The 18,132-nt window shown below is 46.6% G+C and overlaps 1 protein-coding gene across 1 annotated transcript in view; it reads right to left on the reverse strand.

Annotated features, from left to right (window-relative positions):
• Positions 1–579: 579 nt before the first annotated feature.
• Positions 580–18,132, reverse strand: part of LAMC2 (laminin subunit gamma 2) — a gene marked incomplete at both ends in the record, with an annotated part of 74,835 nt that continues 57,282 nt past the window's right edge. The window contains 9 exons of the mRNA XM_080699003.1: positions 580–833; positions 3,527–3,626; positions 3,719–3,877; positions 6,587–6,786; positions 8,498–8,612; positions 9,125–9,274; positions 10,341–10,485; positions 12,102–12,251; positions 13,509–13,588. Coding sequence (XP_080555129.1) covers positions 580–833; positions 3,527–3,626; positions 3,719–3,877; positions 6,587–6,786; positions 8,498–8,612; positions 9,125–9,274; positions 10,341–10,485; positions 12,102–12,251; positions 13,509–13,588 — 1,353 coding nt within the window. The remainder of the gene's footprint in view (positions 834–3,526; positions 3,627–3,718; positions 3,878–6,586; positions 6,787–8,497; positions 8,613–9,124; positions 9,275–10,340; positions 10,486–12,101; positions 12,252–13,508; positions 13,589–18,132) is intronic.

An 18,132-nucleotide genomic window follows, 5' to 3' on the forward strand; every position in this document is an offset into this window, starting at 1 on the left:
CGCAGCCTGCCTCCTCCAGCTGAAGGCCAAGTTCGTGCTCCTGCACGGGGTGGCAACCTGGAGGAACTCTGGCCAACCAGAAACTTGCAGAAGACCGTATGAAGCAATAGTATTTTACTGGCCACTGTGCAATCGGTTCCACTCTCTGCTCCGACATTAGGCAGAAGAATTTTATGCCTGGGTCAAGTCACACTGTGACCAAGTCACAGTACTCAAAGAATAAGCCGACTCTAATCCAGCTCTGCTTGTGCATGCTCTGGGACTCTGTTTCCAACCATTCTCAAGTCAACGTCTGCCTGGGCAGTTTTTCCTTCCAACCAGTCTACTTTTGGGTGCCCAGGCCCTTGCTCAGTCTTGAACCCTATTGGTCTCATTTCCCTGGATCAGGAAGCAAACTGTACCGTGCTGGCGCAATAACACATCCACCTGGCCAAGGTCTCCGGGATGGGGTCAGGTTCAACTGACCCAAGCACACCCAGTAAACACGTTCAAAAGTCCGCATCCCACCCACCCACACGAGCAAGCTCCTGGGCTCCCGGGTCTGTGTCCCAAGAACCTCAGCTGAGACTTGGGACGGCTTCACTGTTGCTCAAGAGCCTGGGTGTTGTAGCAGCCTGGAGGCAGGTTGTCTCTAATGTTCTCCAGGTTCTTTACATCTGCCAGAATCCCGTCTATGCTTGTCTCCAGCGAATACAGGTGGCCCTTCTGTCGACGGGCCCTCTCTTCCAACTCTGCCATCAAGGGCCTCAGCTGGCTGTTAATCTGGGTCTTGGCTCGGAAAAGCTCCTGCTCCAGTGAGACCAGTCTTCCTTCATCCACACTGCCAGGTTGGTCTATTTTAAGGAACAAGAAAGACATTAGCATAGAAAAGCTGTGGTCAGATCTCACAGAACGTGTGTGTGCTCTTCGGTAGCCTGCACAAATTCTTGTTTCCACCTGCCTAGAGCAAATAGTCTATCATGCACTTAAAAGACGATTTGGGGGGGGGGTACTGGGGATGGATCCTGGGGGCATTCTGCTTTTGGGCTATACCCCCAGCCCTTTTTACTTCCTATTTGAGGGTCTTGCTAAGTTACTGAAGGTCTCATTAAGTTGCTGAAGGTCTCGCTAAGTTGCTTAGGCTGTCCTCGAACCTACGATCTTCCTGTCTCAGCCTCCCAACCACTGGGATTACAAGCATGTACCACCACATCCAGCTTAAGACTTGTTTTAAATTGAAAATAATCAAGAAAAAGTTTTGAGAACACTAGCCTAGTCATTTAGCTATGAACAATCCAGTTCAAGTTTCTGAGCATTATAGCAAACAAAATTTGGACTTCTCTTATGTTAGAGTCAAGAAATCCTACCCTGAAAAGATGGAGGCTGAAGGTCACAGGGCCCTGAGCACTATCCCAGGTGTCTGCCCAGCCCAGCTCACCCCCAGGATCAGCATCCATTCCAAACTATGTTTTGTGAGTCACCCTTAGGAAATATCTTGCTGTTTTCTATTAGAAGACCTTTAAAAACTGGCTGGGCTTCAGGGTTTAGAGAGGCCAAGGTATGCTTGCTGTTTGAGAGATGGATTCCAGCTGTAAGAGAATGATGTAAGACTATGTTCCGGCCTCACACAGTGGGAATCTGGCTAGGTATTGGTTTATTTCCAACGTGAGATGTGATCACATTTGTTCAGGTATGTTTGACCCATAAACTAAATAAAGCCAGTGTTGGCATAAGGGGCACCCAGCCAGACGCGCCGAGTTCAGCTGGGTTCAAGTGGTTCTTAGTCAATTCAAACTCAAGATGGGTGTTTCACATATGGGTTTCAGTGATAGTGCTTGAGGCTGTGAGTTTACTGTACCTAAGAGCAAACAACCAGCTACTGCTCCGGAACCCTAGAGGGCACATGGAGTAGGCACGGTACCATCACAGAAGTGCTGGCCCGGGGGGTCTGTCACCTGGGGACAGCACAGGGGAGAATTCAAGAATTCAGGGTTCTGTGAGATCCAAAGGAAGTTCAGTGAGCCTGGCAACAGGGCAGGAGCGACTACAAACAAAAACCAGGAACACCGAGACAAGAGATCTCGCTTTGAAGCCCGCCTGCACGATTGCATCTGCAGCCCAGGTTTGTTCCCTTGCAAAAGAGAATAATAAAAATAATAAATGCTGAGCGTGGTGGCGCACACTTCTAATCCCAGTACCTGGGAGGCTGAGATGGATGGATCACAGGTTCGAGGACAGTGAGATCCTATTTCAGTGCAAAAAATAAAAAAGGAATGGGGGCTATAGCTGGGAGGTAGAATGCCCTTGGGCTCAATCCCCAGTACCAAATAATAACAATAATATGACGCTACTCACAGGACTCTTCAAAGATGAAAATGGTCTGACACCATAAAACAAACCCGGCTTAGAGGCTGATGCACAGTAAAAGTTCAACAGTCCCGCTACCTCTTCCCTCCTGCTCTTTTCTCCTTAAACGCTTCATGAGTTTCATTACCATCTTCAGAACACTAATCGACACTGTTTAAATCTCCGCTGGGGAGTTTTTTTTTATCCTTAGAGGGCATTTTCCTCTTTGGGGCTTACTGGGCCACAAAGCAGATCCATTAGTATAACGACACAGACAATATTGGTCTCTCAGGGTACCGATGGCACTCCACCGAGAAAAAAAAAAATCAGGTTTTAAAATTGTTCTCCTGAAATAAAAACATTGATCTAAGTCTTTTCCTGATGGTCTCTGGAACCTAGGACCAAGTCCCTCTCTCCCTCTCTGCTGCAGTCCAAGCTTGACTAACCAGGCCCAAGGAGGGGTCGGTACCAGTTCTACCTACATCCGGCATTTTAATTAAAGTCAGTTCCCTCCTGGGAGTGACTGGGGAAACCTGTCACGCGGTGCCATCAGATCTACTTTACCCTACAGCTTTGCAGTTTCTCGTTGATCTTCCCATTTCGTCTGGGCCATCTATCCAGGCAGCTTAAATTTCCCCCAGTTAGTTAGTTCAAGGTATAACTTTGGTTTGGAAGAGAACTGGCAGGTGGTCCTCGACTTTACAGACCAGGAGAATCTGCCCAGCATGTTTCCCCTCTCCACACCTCCTGGTTCAGAGCAAGAGCTTGTCATCTTGTGCCTCGATTTCCAGAAGAATCCTGAGTGGTCTCACCTGCCTTCTGTCTAACCCTCTTCAAGCTCCCTTCTACTCAGCTGCCCTATTGATCTTTCCAGAATGTACAGTGACAGTATATTCTTCCCCGGCCTAAAACTGCCTACTGGCTTCTTGGGATCAAAGCCGAACTCCTTAGCAAAACCCTCGTCTTCTGTGAAGGCTCTAGAATACGGCCAGTTCTTTGATGGCCCTCCACCTCTCAGTGCAACAGGTGCTCAGCGACCCTTAGAGATGGCAGAGTCCAGAAACGTAAAGCAAACTGTAGCAGGTGTCTGGGCTTGGACACAAAGCACACTTCCAGACACCTTTAAGGAAAGCTGAGATTCCCGTTGTCCGGGGCCAGGTCCCGGAGCTTGGGGCTGGGAGGCTGTGGGTTCGCCACAGACCTATCAGGTGGAGGAAGCCGTCCAAGGCAGCGAGCGTGTCTTGGATCGTCACCCCAGCGTTCTTGGCTCTGCTATCCACTCTCTGGGCTTCGGTAACCACCTGAGGATAAAGAAACACAAACGTGTCTTGAAAGGGCACTTTCCACACTGGCGGCTGTGAAGGGGCCCAGGGTGGGCGAGGCGGCCGCTCACCATGCGCACCGTGTCCACATCCGTGTCAAACTCCAGCTTCTTCCCGGCCAGCTCTCCGTCCACCGCCCTGATCTCGCTCTTTAGAGTAGCCAGTCCCTTTTCCAGGGCCAAGGCCCCATCTGCTGTCACGTTGGCCTCCAAGTTCAGACTCTCGATCTCCTGGGAGCAGAAAAGGAGCCAGGGACGGAAGAGGAGAGAGAGAGATGAGACACAAAAACATCCCAGGGACGAACGCAGGAAAAATACAGCTGTGGCCAGGGCCTTATGGGGTAACTGGATGAACAGCACAGGGTCAGACGCGGGGCACGCCCTTCCCCCAACTCTGCCTCAAACAGCTTAATACTGGGATTTGTCTCTAGGGCCTGGAGCGTCGGCCTCAAGACACCGCTGCCCGCTCAGTCCAGCACTCACCAAACGCTGAACACAGTCAGGAACCATTTGTGGACATCCCAGGCCACTGTGGTCCTTTGAATGACCTTACTAGGATCCCCAACACAGTTGAGGTTGGAGCAAAGAAACTGAAGGAGCTACAGGGTTGAGTTCCTAGTTTTTATAACAACCAAGCTGGTCAATGTCTTTACCAATAAACTATTATCGAGCTTCAAATCCCTGATGTCTTTATGCTAGAAGTTGTAGAAAGAGAAGTACCAGAAACTGGTCTCTACTCTCAAGGGACTTAAAATTAGAAATTATTAGCCGGGCGTGGTGGTGCACATAATCCCAGCACTTGGGAGGCCGAGACAGGAGGACTGCAGGTTCGCAGCTCGCCTTAGCTACTTAGTGAGACCCTGTTTCAAAATAAAAAGAATAAAAAAATAGGACTGGGGGTGTAACTCAGAGGTAGAATGCCCCTGGTTTCAATCCCCAGTACTGAAAAAGAGGGGAAAAATTATTATTATTATTATTATTATTATTATTATTATTATTATTATTATCGTGTGTGTGTGTGTGTGTGTGTGTGTGTGTGTGTGTGTGTGTGTTTACTGGGAACTGAACCCAGGGCCATTCTACTTCTGAGAGGTAAAATTCTACTCCCAGCCCCATTTTACTTTTTATTTTAAAACAGGGTCTCTCTAAGTTGCTGAGGCTGGCTGTGAACCTGCCATCCTCCTATTTCAGCCTCCCAAGTAGTGGGATTATAAGCATGTGCCACCACATCTGGGTGGGTAGAAATTATTTTTGCAGGTTACCAAGCAGTTTAAAAGTGAGATCAGAGCCGGACGTAGTGGCGCACACTTGTGATCCCAGGGTTCAGGAGGCTGGGATCAGAGGATCTTGGTTCAAGGACAGCCTCAGCTACTACTTAGTGAGGCCCTTTGCAACTCAGTGAGACCCTGTTTCAAAATAAAAGATAAATAATAGAGCTGGGGATGTTGCTCAAAGGTAGAATGCCCGTGGGTTCCATTCCCAGTACCTAAAAGAAAAAAAAAAAGTGAGATCAGATAGCTGAGATGCTGAGAGTTTCCTCCCGGCTTTCTACAGTGGCATGAACTTTCTAGAAGTAGTGCTTAATTAAGAGCTAAGATGTTCTCTTCCACTGTAGCATTTAAATACAGGTCCTAAGTACAGCCCGCGTGTCTACCCCTTACACTGAGTGAGGACAAGCGCCGGGCGGTTCTCATTGTGTGAACCCAGCACCACAGCCTAAGCCCAGTGGAGAGCTGAGAACAGAAGTCAGCAGAATTCAGACTCAGGTTACAGACCAGGACCAAGGAGCCAGAGCTCCAGAAGTTCATAATCTGGAAGCACAACGCTGACGATCGCTGTGACTCCCCAGAAGACATGTTGATGTCCTAAATCCTAGCACCTCACAATGCGACCTTTCTCTGACATTGGGTTGTTGCAATTTAATTAGCCACAATGAGGTCACACCGGAGAAGGGTAGGTCCTTAATCCAATATGACAGATAACCTCCCAGGAAGAGACAGACCCTGAGAGAGACACTATGATAACAGGGACAGAAATCAGAGGTGCAGACTAAGGGACATCACCAGAGGCTCGGGACAGGCCAGGGCAGGCTCACCCTGAGAGCCTTCAGAGACACTCCGAACTCCGATTCTAGCCTCCATTGCTGTGAGACAATAATTAGTGTTGTTTTAGGCCAACACTAATTTGTGAGGTTTTGTTTGAGCAGCTTTAGGAAACAAATACAACAGTCCACAGAAAAGAAAACCTTGAGCTGGGCAGGTGGTGCATACCTGTATTCCTAGTACTTGGGAGGCTGAGACTGGAGGATCGCAGGTCCAAGATGTAGCTTGGAGGTAGAATGCCCTTGTGGGGGTCCAATCCCCAGCACCATGTGTGCACACACATGAGGGGGGGGAGGAGGGGAGGGGAGAGAGAGAGAGAGAGAGAGAGAGAGAGAGAGAGAGAGAGAGAGAGAGAGAGAGAGAAGAGAGAGGGGAGGGGAGAGAGAAGAAGAGAGGAGAGAGAGAGGAGAAGGACAGAGAGACAGAGAGAAGAAGGGGATTTTTCTTTTCTTTTTGGTAGTAGTACTGGAGATGGAATCCAAATACATTCTACATTCTACCACTAAGCTATACTCCAACCCTTTTTATTTTTTTATTTTGAGACAGGGTCTCACTAAGGCTAGCCTCAAACCTGCAGCGATCCTCCCATCTCTGCCTCACAAAAATTAGGGTTACAGGCATGGGCCAACAAGGCCAGCCTAAAAACAAACAAAAAACCCTTGATGGTTCTTCTCATGGCTGTCTGAAAGGGAGGTAAAGTGGGGGCTCTGGCATCCGGTCGTTTACAGACCTGCAAATCCATCGAGCCCAGCGGTGGCCATGTGAGTCCGGTCTGGGGTTTCCATGAACCAGGAGAGGCTCGCTCTCTCCTACACCAGCCCCGCCCGGGCCCCTCTACCTGTTCTATCTCGTCGGCGATCCCCAGGGCCTCCCTGGCTGCGTTCCTGGCGCGCTGGGCATCGGCGGCGGCGCTCCCCAGGGCTGCCCCGGCTCGCTCAGTCTTGTCGCTGGCGTCTGCGACTTTCTGGCTGATGTGGTTGAGTCTCTTCATGGCCTCCTCGGCTTCTGCTCTTCTGTCTTCAACCTGCAGGTCAAACTCTGAAAGCAAGAAAAGGTGGCCAGGCAGATGGAAAATAATTTGCAAAGGGGGGAAGGGGTTGATGTTTTCATGAAAAAATTCCTGAAAGAGTATTATTACCAGCTAGAATTACTTTTTATTTTATTTTAGTTTTTGTAGTACCGAGGATTGAACCCCGGGGGCATTCTATCCCAGCTCTATTCTATTCTTTTATTTTGAAACAAGGTCTCACATCTCACTAAGTTGCAGAGGGCCTCACTAAGTTGCTAAAGCTGGCCTCAAACCTATGATCTTCCTGTCTCAGCCTCCCAAGTACTAGGATTAGAAGCATATACCACCACACCTGGCTTAGAATTACTCTTTCTTATCCAAGGGGAAATATTTTGTGTGTAGGGGGGTGTCTTGGGGCTTGAACCCAGGGGCATTCTATACCCCTGACCTTCTTTTTGGTTTTTATTTTGAAACAGGGTCATGCTAAGTTGCTGAGACCCTTGCTAAGTTACTGAGGCTGGCCTCAAACTGGATCCTCCTGCTTCAGCCTCCCAAGTACTGGGATTACAGGCGTGCACCACCACACCCAGCCCAGGGAAAGCATCTTAAAGCTTGTATTGGAGGGGACATGGTTAGTCTTTTGCTTAGGAAAGCTGACAGCCTGCCCTGGGTCTCCACTGCTCAAGTATATCAAGACCCCAAGTGGATAAAAAGCAGGTAGAATTTTGGAGCCTTCAGCCCTAAGCTACCAATATCAAGAGCTGGGGTTTGGGTAATGTGAGCAGAGAGAAAATCTGAAGACTTTTGGAATATTTTGTTTGTTAATGAAGACTCTTACATTTTACCCAAATCTCTGCAAGACACAACCCAAACCTCCTGAGACTGGGACAGCCACCATATTGGTTCCAAGAGAAAAGGAAAAATATCTGTACAGCAGTGATATGTTGGATCTACGAGGGACCTTTGAGATAAGTTAGTGCAACCTGTTCTCTTCAAAGAAGATGGTAGCATCTAGAAAGGTCCTGTCACCAGCTCAGCCTGGTCATGTGGCCCAGCAGAGAGACTTTCCAACATTTAGCTCAATTCTTTCTACTGCCTACGCCAAATATTAATAAGTTTTCCTCTTTAGAAAGATATTCACTAAGGATCTATTAATAACCCAATATACCTGCCACTTAAAGAGATGTATGAGAATTCAGAACACATCGGCCCTGACTTCACCTTTAGAATGTCCAAGTGCCAGGTATGGCGGCATGTGCCTCCCAGTACTGGGGAGGCTGAGACAGGAGGATCACAGGTTTGAGGTCAGCCTCAGCAACTTACAAGGCCTTCAGCAACTTAATGAGACCCTGCTTCAAAACTAAAATGTGGAGCCGGGCGTGGTGGCGCACGCTTGCAATCCCAGCATTTGGGAGGCTGAGACAGGAGGATCTCAGTTCACAGACAGCCTCAGCTACTTAGTGAGGCCCTCTGCCACTCAGTGAGACCCTGTTTCAAAATGAAGAATAAAAAATAGGGCTGGGAGTGTACCCTGGAGGTAGAATGCCCCTGGGTTCTATCCCCAGTACTGCAAAACAAACAAACAAACAAACAAATAAATAAATAAAATAAAAAGTAAAATAGGGCGGGGGGGGTATGGGTCAGAGGTAGAATGTGCTTGGGTTTAATTCCCAGCGCCACAACCATTAAATTAAATTAAATTATAAAATACTGGAGTGATCTGAGACGGGGAGCACTAACCTCTGAGGTTCTTCAGGATGTTCTCAACTTCATAAAAAGTGGCGTTGCCCACACTGAGCGCTTCTTGGGCCCTGCTTTTAGCAAGGTTGGCACGGGAAAGCAGCTGATCCGATTTCTGTAAATAGACAGAACAAGATTAGAGTAAGTGCATTCCTGCTAGCAAAATCACCCGGACACAGTTCTCTTCATGACAACAGAGTGCTCTGCTTCACTGCGAGGCCTCGGGGCGCCGGAGCAAACCCCTCTGCCATCTGAGGCAGAGAAAACTCTGAAAGCCAACAACATGTGCCGTACGGAGAACCGTCTCCAGAGGACACAGACCGTTTTGCAAGCCATAATATCAAACTCTTAGCTACTTCCTGAAGCCAAGCTCGTAGACAGACCAAAATTAGACCTAGGGTGCTTGGGTCCTGTTCCTAGGTTAGGGCGCTGACTCAGTGGGCGGGGCTAAGAACATCCAGAACTTGTCTCAGTGACTGCATCTGATGCACGTCATGACCTTCAGATACTCTGTCTATGCACACCATGACCTTCAGAGAACTTCCGAGAACTCTCCTCACCAGGTCCCTTCGCGTGGTAAGTCGCTCAGGGCACGCTTCCTGAGTGAGCGAGTTAACAGAAGGTTACCTGTCTCCCATCTTTTCCGCTCTGCAAGAGCTGCTGTGTTTCTCTTTCCCACGTTCCCAGATTATTCTGCACACGTTTGAACTCATCTGTATGCTGGGTCACCAGGCTGGACAGCGAGTCCGCTTTCTGTCGGATCCTCTGGGCTTGCGCCTGTGGGTGCAAAGACATGGATGGGCCTGCCGTTCCCTCACCAGACACCGCATCGGCCTTCATCATTGTTTGAAAATAGCCAGAGCTTTGAGAAGCCAAGGAAACTGTCACCAGCCATCCAGACCCAAAGCTTAACAGAAATGAGGCCACCTGCCCAACGACAGACAGCAGGTCCCCCAAGCACCGGGCAGATTTTGACTTTTTGTTAAGAAATTATTATTGATTTTACATCTGAGCTTATAAATTCACAGGAACATCTATCTTTGGGAATTGTCTGAGTGCTTTTTGCTCTGGGTAGAAGGCCGAGTTTTCTTAATCTGATAAAGGGAGAAGAGCTAAGGGAATTGTTGGCAGGAACAAAGTAAAACTTTTGATAACCAAAGTCTTCTCACTGGCTGTACACAGAGACACATCGAGCTTTCTAGCAATTTCCCACAGATTGCAATACTCCCCAGAACTAGGGAAGAACTATAAAACTCTGACCCACTATTAGGTTCAGAAAATGGCCAAAGACTTTCAGAGACTAGAATTAGGGTTTAAGAATACAAAAATGGGTACTAAGAAGGATGATTGCTCTTTTCACTCTAAATCAAGAAGGGCCCAAACTATGGTTTGCGTATGGGGAGTATCCCCCATATGTTAAGGGTTTGGTCCCAAGGGTGGGCCTAGTACTAGGTCCTTAGTAAATATCTTAAGTCATTGGGGATGTGCCCTCAAAAAGGATTTTGCAACCCTGCCTTTCTCTTCTCTCTCTCTGTTCCTGGCTCAGGATGTAAACTTTTGCTTTGACCCATCTCTCCACTATCATCCTTCACCACCCTCACAAGAACAGAGCCAGTCCTGGTGCCATGTCTTTGGGCCTCCAAAAATGTCAGCTAAATGGACCTTTTTTCTTGATAAGTTCATTATCTCCAGCATTTCATTGTAGTAATATGAAGTTGACTGAAAGAGTCAACATGGAGAGAAAGCTGAGTGGTTGAACACAGGATCCCTACAGAAGAAAGTCCTTGTGTCCTTGGTCTATAAACAAAGTACGCAGGCTAGTACAGAGGCTAGATGCCCTCACCTGAAAGGACTGGTCATTGACTCCCCGAAGCTGAGACGTTGAATCCAGAAGGCGGAGACTGTGCTGATAAGAACTATCTGCTTCCATGTCAGCTTGAGTAGCCTCCTTTGACAACTGCTGGGCCAGGGACTTGGTTTTCTCCAATCTGTGGGGAGGAAGAAATGATTTTTTTAAAAAGGGCTTGGAGAATTTATTCTTTTTTAGTTTTTTTCTAGTACCAAGGATTGAACCCAGGGCCTTGCACATGATGGACTGGTGTTCAATCACTGTGCAACACAGCGAGCCCTTTTTATTTTATTTCAAGACAGAATTTCATTAAGTTGTACAGGCTGGCCTTGAACTTAAGATCCTCCTGCCTTGGCCTCCTAAGTAGCTGGGATTAGAGTTAGGCACCACTATGTCTGGTGAGAATTTACTCTTTTTTTTTTTTTTTTAGTATTGGGGATGGAACCCAGGGGCATTATTATACCTCCGAGCTCACCCCCCACCCTATATTTTAAAAATTCTTTATTTTGAAACCAGGTCTCACTAAGTTGCAGAGGGCCTCACTATGCAGCTGAGGCTGTCCGCGAACCGCGATCCTCCGGTCTCAGCCTCCCCGATGCTGGAGTTACAAGCCTGCACCACCACGCCCAACTAGAATTTATTCTTTTTATAAAAGCGAAACTTTCTCCTGTTGCTTAAAAGTGTATAGTTGGAATAAGCAGAAAAATCAAACAAGGTTTATGTCAGATATGTCACCCGCTTCACAGTCTAAACATGTGCCTTGGAGTTGATCCAGGTTGATCAGAAAAATTCAAGTCAGATTTCCCAATTTCTGGTAATATAACTATGTGATTCTTATATCTTCCATACACTACAGAGGGTAACCATCTTTCCAAGTTCTGCAACCTCTCAATCAGAACACAAATTTTACTTAATCAACCTTTTCTTCTTCCAGTTTTAAAGACATTAGCTTTTCCCAAAGTAACATGTTTATTCTCTCATCTCTTCTATTATTAATATACATTTTATTTATTTATTTATTTATTTATTTATTTATTTTTATTTATTTTTTTGGTGGTACTGGGGTTCCTGGAAGCCCTTCTACCTCCGGGCTCCACTCCCAGACCTATTTTTACATTTTTATTTGGAAACAGGGTCTCCTAAGCCAGCGCGCGCAACTGGCTTCGAACCTGCGCGATCCTCCTGTCTCTGCCTCCCAAGCGCGGGGATTACAAGCATGCACCACCACGCCCGGCTATTAATATACATTTTAAAAGAATCATGGTGCCTCTCAAATATGGTCTGCATTATTCTTTTGGAGGACCCAGTTTTTCTTAATTGTTGCTGTTGTTTGTTTTGGAGTATTGGGTGATTGAACCCAGGGAGCTCTACCACTGAGCTATGCCTTCTTTTTTTTTTTTCTTTTTTGGTGGTACTGGGGTTCCTGGAAGCCCTTCTACCTCCGGGCTCCACTCCCAGACCTACTTTTACATTTTTATTTGGAAACAGGGTCTCCTAAGCCAGCGCGCGCGGCTGGCTTCAAACCTGCGCGATCCTCCTGTCTCTGCCTCCCAAGTGCGGGGATTACAAGCGTGCACCACCACGCCCGGCTTTTTTTTAAATTTTGAAACAAGGTCTGGCTAAGTTGCCAAGGCTGGCCTCAAACTTGCAATCCTCCCGCCTCAGCCTCCAGAGTAGCTGGGATTACAGCGTGCCTCACCACCCTTGGCACAGACCCAGGTTTTATGGCCCAAACAAGGACCCATTGAAACCTACTTTCCCACCAGTCCTTGGACCACCGTGCTGTCGGGGAGGCTGCTTGGGCCTCCTCCACTCAGAGCCTTGCGGACCAGCGACAGCGCCTGCTTAGAATACTCCTCGGCCTCCCTGGCCAGCTGCTCCACGGTACTGGCCGACTCAATGTGGCTGAACAAAGTAAAAATAAAGAGTTAGAGTTTTCCTAGCAAAGGACTTTTTTGGTCCTTCATGAAAATAAAGAGTGAACAGTAAGGGAAGTGGTTGGGCTTAGAAAAAATTGAACAGGACTGGGCCAGATTCTATGGAATTAGAAGACCTATCAAGAAGCATGCGTTTTTTTGTTTTTACGTTGTTGTTTTTGCGGTACTGGAGATGGAACCCAGGGGCATTCTACCTCCAAGCTACACCCCCAGCCCTATTTTTATCCTTTATTTTGAAACAGGGTCTCACTGAGCTGCAAAGGGCCTCACTAAGTAGCTGAGGCTGTCCGCGAACCGCGATCCTCCTTTCTCAGCCTCCTAAATGCTGGGATGACAAGCGTGCGCCACCACGCCTGGAAGAAGCATGTGTTTTGGAGAACAGGCCTCCCGGAGGGTCATAACCTGTGGTGGTCTTTTCCGCTCATGGTGCACCCAGGGGAAGTGGGGGCGGCCTCAGTAAGCCGCGCTCTCTGCAGAAGAACCTCCAGGCCTTACTTCATTCAACTCCCTACTCTCTTGCCGCAATTCCAAACGAAAAAGCCTGTCCGTAAAAGCCCGCTAGAAGTTTCTGTTCTCTTCATTCCAGGAAGTGATATTCAAATAAATAAGTAAAAAAAAACACCAGGGGCTCAGGAGGCAGCTCATGTGCAAAACCCTAAACCAGCCCCTTTCCACTCTCTGACTGAATTCCAGGTGGGATTAGCAGAGCCAGTCTCCCCGCAGAGCACAGGCTGCAAGCAACCCTCTTAAAACATGCTGGGGTTTAGAGTGCCCACAGGGGCCGCCTCTTATCTGGGGTCCTGCAGAGCAGGTTCCAGGAGGAAGTGCCCCTCTGCACGCGGTGTTCAGCCCCCACCGGCCGGCAAACAATCTTTACAAGCGGTTCCCAGGCTTAGGGTGGGAGCCCGGGAGTCCTTTCCAAAGGCTGATTCATTTCATGTGGACTGAGGAATCACAGCTGACATCCGCCCACCAAGGCCTTGCTGTGAGTCATCCAGAAATGTGGGAAACACCTCCACCCCCAACTCCTGCCAGAGACCCTTCCCAGCGTCCACCCACACATGCAAAAAGCCAAGTGATTAAAAAAAAAAAAAAAAAACCGGCTCCGAGGGAGGGGCTGGCTGCAAAGCCCCCCCCCACCTCCCAGGAAGTGCTTGGGTCCTTAATCCACTGCAGGTCTTGTTCGAGCTTGACCTCCAGGGCCCGCCTGCGAGGTGCCGCTCACCTGTCTGCCAGTCTCCCGGCCTCCTGAGCCAGGCTTTTAAAGCCATCTGACCCCGCGAAGTGCTCCGAGGAAGGAATGTTCTGTGGGAAAAGGAGAATTGGTTCAGGCTCAGCACTTGGCTCTGGAGCCTAAGCAGGTGCAGCTCTAGTGTGAGAAACTTCGCCATCATCCACACAGAGATTCCAATCCCCCCACACCCGCAGCCCCCGACACCAAGAGCATCTGTTTCTAAAACATCTGCGTGGACAACAGCAAAGCAGACACCCAAGCTCGCCAAAGTATGTAAAATATAGATGCATTTAAAAACCATAAGCAAGCCGGGCGTGGTGGCGCACGCTTGTAATCCCCGCGCTTGGGAGGCGGAGACAGGAGGATCGCGCAGGTTCGAAACCAGCCTCGCTGGCTTAAGAGACCCTGTTTCCAAATAAAAATATAAAAAATAGGTGTCTGGGAGTGTAGCCCGGAGGTATAAGGGTTTCCAGGAACCCCAGTACCTCCACAACAAAACAAAACAAAACAAAACAAAAAAACATCTGCAGCCGGGCCTGGTGGCACACGGTTGTAATCCCAGCATTTGGGAGGCTGAGACAGGAGGATCACAGTTAGAGGTCAGCCTCAGCTGCTTAATGAGGCCCTCTGTAACTTAGTGAGACCCTGTTTCAAAATAAAGAATAAAAAATAGGGCAGAGGGTATAACTCAGAGGTCAAACGCCCCTGGATTCCATCCCCAGACCCACAAAAAATAAAAATATATATGCACATATGTATTTTTATATGTACATAAAGTCCAGTAGGAAATACTAAGTTTTAACAGTAGTTATTTAGTAGTCATAGCATCATAAGAGTTATATATTTATGTCTCCCTCATATATATCTTATATATATATCTATGCTATGTATGTGATATATTTCATATATATACATGTTTTTTGGTACTGGGAATTGAACCCAGGGGTCCTCTACCTCTGAGCTGCACCCCTTGCTCTTTTATTTATTCTACTGAAATAGGGTCTCACTGAGTCAGTCACTAAGAGCCTTGCTAAGTAGCTGAGGCTGGCCGTGAACCTGCGATCCTCCTTTCTCAGCCTCCCAAGTACTGGGATTACAGGTGTGCATCCCCATGCCGGACTTCACAAGAGGGTTTGGGTTTTTTTTGTATATCATACAATAAACATTTTCATAAAAAGAGAGAAAGTCAGTACACGTTGCTTTTAATGTGATTTCATCATATTATCTGATTATCTTCTAATTTCCTTTATTCATCTCCTCCCATCCATTTACATTATTATCACCATGGGATCCTTTATTCAGAAACAGAAAAAAGCTCAATCCAATCTCTCTCTCCTACCACACTGCACTGTTAGGAAAATCGCACTGGCAATATTTTTTCATTTGCAGAACTATGTGCTTTGCTGTGTTGGTACTGGGGATTGAATCCTCTGAGCTACACCCCCAGCTCTATTTTTTGTTTTTTATTTTTTTCTCATAAAAAATAGAACAATATTGTACATCCAAAGACAATGTAAGCAAAATTAAAAGTTACTGATAGAATGGGATAAAATATTTCCAAATGCTATATCTGAAGGTATATTAATATTACAAATAGAAATCCTAAAAATTAGCAACAAGCCAGGCGTAGTGGTGCATGCTTGTAATCCCCGCGCTTGGGAGGCAGAGACAGGAGGATAGCACAGGTTCTCTGTTTCCAAATAAAAATATAAAATAGGTCTGAGAGTGTAGCCCAGATGTAGACGGGCTTCCAGGAACCCCAGTACCACACACAAAAAAATAAAAATAAAAAATAGCAACAAGAAAAGCAAACAATACAATTTAGAAATAGGTAAAAGACTAAAATAGATAATGAATCTCCAAAGATGTTTATATGACCAATAAACACATGAATATCACTCATCATTATCATAATATAACTAATCATTAAGGAAATACAAATAAAAACTATAGTGAAATACTACTTCACATTTGTTAGGATGGCTACTTAACATGAATTACCTTGCTCCAGCCCTTTACCTTGAGTTTGTTATTATCTTTACTTGTAAGGTGTGTTTCTTGTAAGCAGCAGATGGATGGATTCTGGTTTTTAATCCATTTGGCCACTTTATGTCTTTTTATTGGGGAGTTGAGGCCATTTACATTCAGTATGATTATTGAGAGATAACTTTTAATTCCTAACATGTTAAGATTTTGTTTCTGTTTGAAATACTGTTTATTCTTCTTTGCCTAGTTGTCTGCTGGATGGAAAATCTTGTTTCTCTGGTTCTGGTGTATATTACCTATTTCTTCTTTGTAATTAATCTCTTTGAGTATTTTCTCTAGCGTTGGTTTTTTTTTTTTTTTTTTTTTGGTGGTACTGGGGTTCCTGGAAGCCCTTCTACCTCCGGGCTACACTCCCAGACCTATATTTTATATTTTATTTTTGGAAACAGGGTCTCTTAAGCCAGCACGGCTGGCTTCAAACTTGCGCGATCCTCCTGTCTCCGCCTCCCAAGCGCGGGGATTACAAGCATGCACCACCACGCCCGGCTCTAGCGTTGGTTTTGAAGACATAAATTCCTTCAGTTGCTGTTTTTCATGGAAGCTTCTTATTTCCCCATCTAATTTGATAGATAGTTTTGCTGGGTAGGAAATTTTTGGCTGGAAGTTGTTTTCTTTCAGAGTTTGGAATGTGTTATTCCAAGCCCTTCTGGCTTTCATGACTTAGTTTGGGAAGTCTGGAGTGATTCTAATTGGTTTGCCTCTGAATGTCACTTGGCCTTTTGTTTTTGTTGCCTTTAAGATTCTCTGCTTGGCTTCTACATTGGTCATTTTGACAATTATGTGGTGTGGGGAACCTCTTCTCTGATCCTGTCCAAAGGGAGTTCTATAAGTTTTCTGGACCTGTGTATCAAACTCTTGCTCTATGTTTGGAAATTTTTCTGCTATTATTTCCTTGAAGAGATTGTTGATCCCTTTGGTTTCACCTTCTTTTCCCTCCTCTATTCCAATTATTCTTAGGTTAGCTCTCTTAAAATGGGACAATATTTCTTCAATGTCAGATCCCTGCTATATAATTTTTTTCTAAGTTGTAGATTATGCATCGTTTTTGGAGTGATCATCTTCTAGGAGATTCTATTCTCCGTGTGGTCTAATCAGTTGTTTATACTTTGAATTGATGCCTTTACTTCAATGATTGCATCCTTTATTTCTTTTAGACTCTCTCTAAATTCTTTTCAAAAGTCCTGTATTATTTCTACAGTTATATTCCTGATTTGATCTTCTGGAGATGTCTGAATTTCTGTGTTATCAGGTTCTGATATTATGGGGTTGTGGGCATTCATTGCTCTATTTGTTGTTCCTCTTTACCATGATTTCAGAAGTTTGTACCTTCTCTGGGTTCTTCCCCGGGTCACCACTATTTCACTTAGGGTGCTCTGGATCTCAAGTTTGTGGTAATCTCAGCCACCACTACTCCTTTACTGGGTTGTATTGTAAAAGTCTCAGACCCAGGGAGTTAATCGAGGCTGTGCGAGACCATGGGGTGCCAAGCTGGGCGTTTTCTCATGGGAAGCTGCGACTATGATGTGGTATCTTTGCCACCACTACTCCTTCACTGGGTTGGACTGCAAAATCTCAGACCCAGGGAGATTATCAAAGCTGCACAAGTCCCTGGAGGTGCAGTGCTGGGATTTCTCCTGTAGGAGCCGCAATTTCACTTACAGTTATTGTGTGCGCTGATCTGGAGCTGTCAGGGGCATGGTGAACTCACCACCGCTTTTGGCAATATGGTGCTGCTGCCACGCCCTCGGACGTGAGGCTGGCATATTTCTTTTCTGGTTTTGAGCTCTGTTCTGAGTCCCTGGAAGGCATGATGAGCTTGGCCACTGGGAGTGTTAGACTTTCTTTGCGCTGAAAGAACTGCTGAATTACACCTGAATGATCCGCAGCTGCTCACTTCAGCTCCTTGTTTACCTTTCCTCTCTGGAGCCTGGTGCTGTAAGGCATGATGGAGCCGGTACAGCTCCACAATGCCCGCTGAAACAGGGGCATTGTTTTTGAAACAGGGTCTCACTGAGTTGCTGAGAGCCTCACTAAGTAGCTGAGGCTGGCTTCGAACCTGCGCGATCCTCCTGTCTCAGCCTCCCAAATACTGGGATTCCAAGTGTGCACCACCAAGCCGGGCCCTTTTTTTTTTTTTTTTTTTTTTTTTTTAATAAGGAAACAGGGCCTCACTAAGTTACATAGGGCCTAAATTTTTGAGGCTGTTCTCAAACCTGCGATCCTCCTGTCTCAGCTTCCCAAGTACTGGAATTACAGGTGTGTGTCACCATGCCCAACAAGAACTCTGTCTTTATTGGGCAGCTTCCTCCTGCCTGCCTGCCTGCCTTTATTCTTCCCTTCCCCTCCCTCCTTTTTCCATCCACCCATCCATCCAACCATCATCCATCCATCATCCATCCATGCTGTAGACAATTATAACAGCCACATGCCATGTCCTGGGCTGAAGATGCAAAAACAAACAAAATTAAACCCGCAGAAAGAAGAGACCAGAGGCAGGGCCAAGATGAAGCTGTGGTTAGAGACCAATAAAGGAGAAAGAAGGCTGTAATACAGTACAGTGGGAAACAGC

This window comes from Muscardinus avellanarius (genome assembly GCF_963383645.1).
Source record: "Muscardinus avellanarius genome assembly, chromosome: 7".
Classification (NCBI taxonomy): domain Eukaryota; kingdom Metazoa; phylum Chordata; class Mammalia; order Rodentia; family Gliridae; genus Muscardinus; species Muscardinus avellanarius.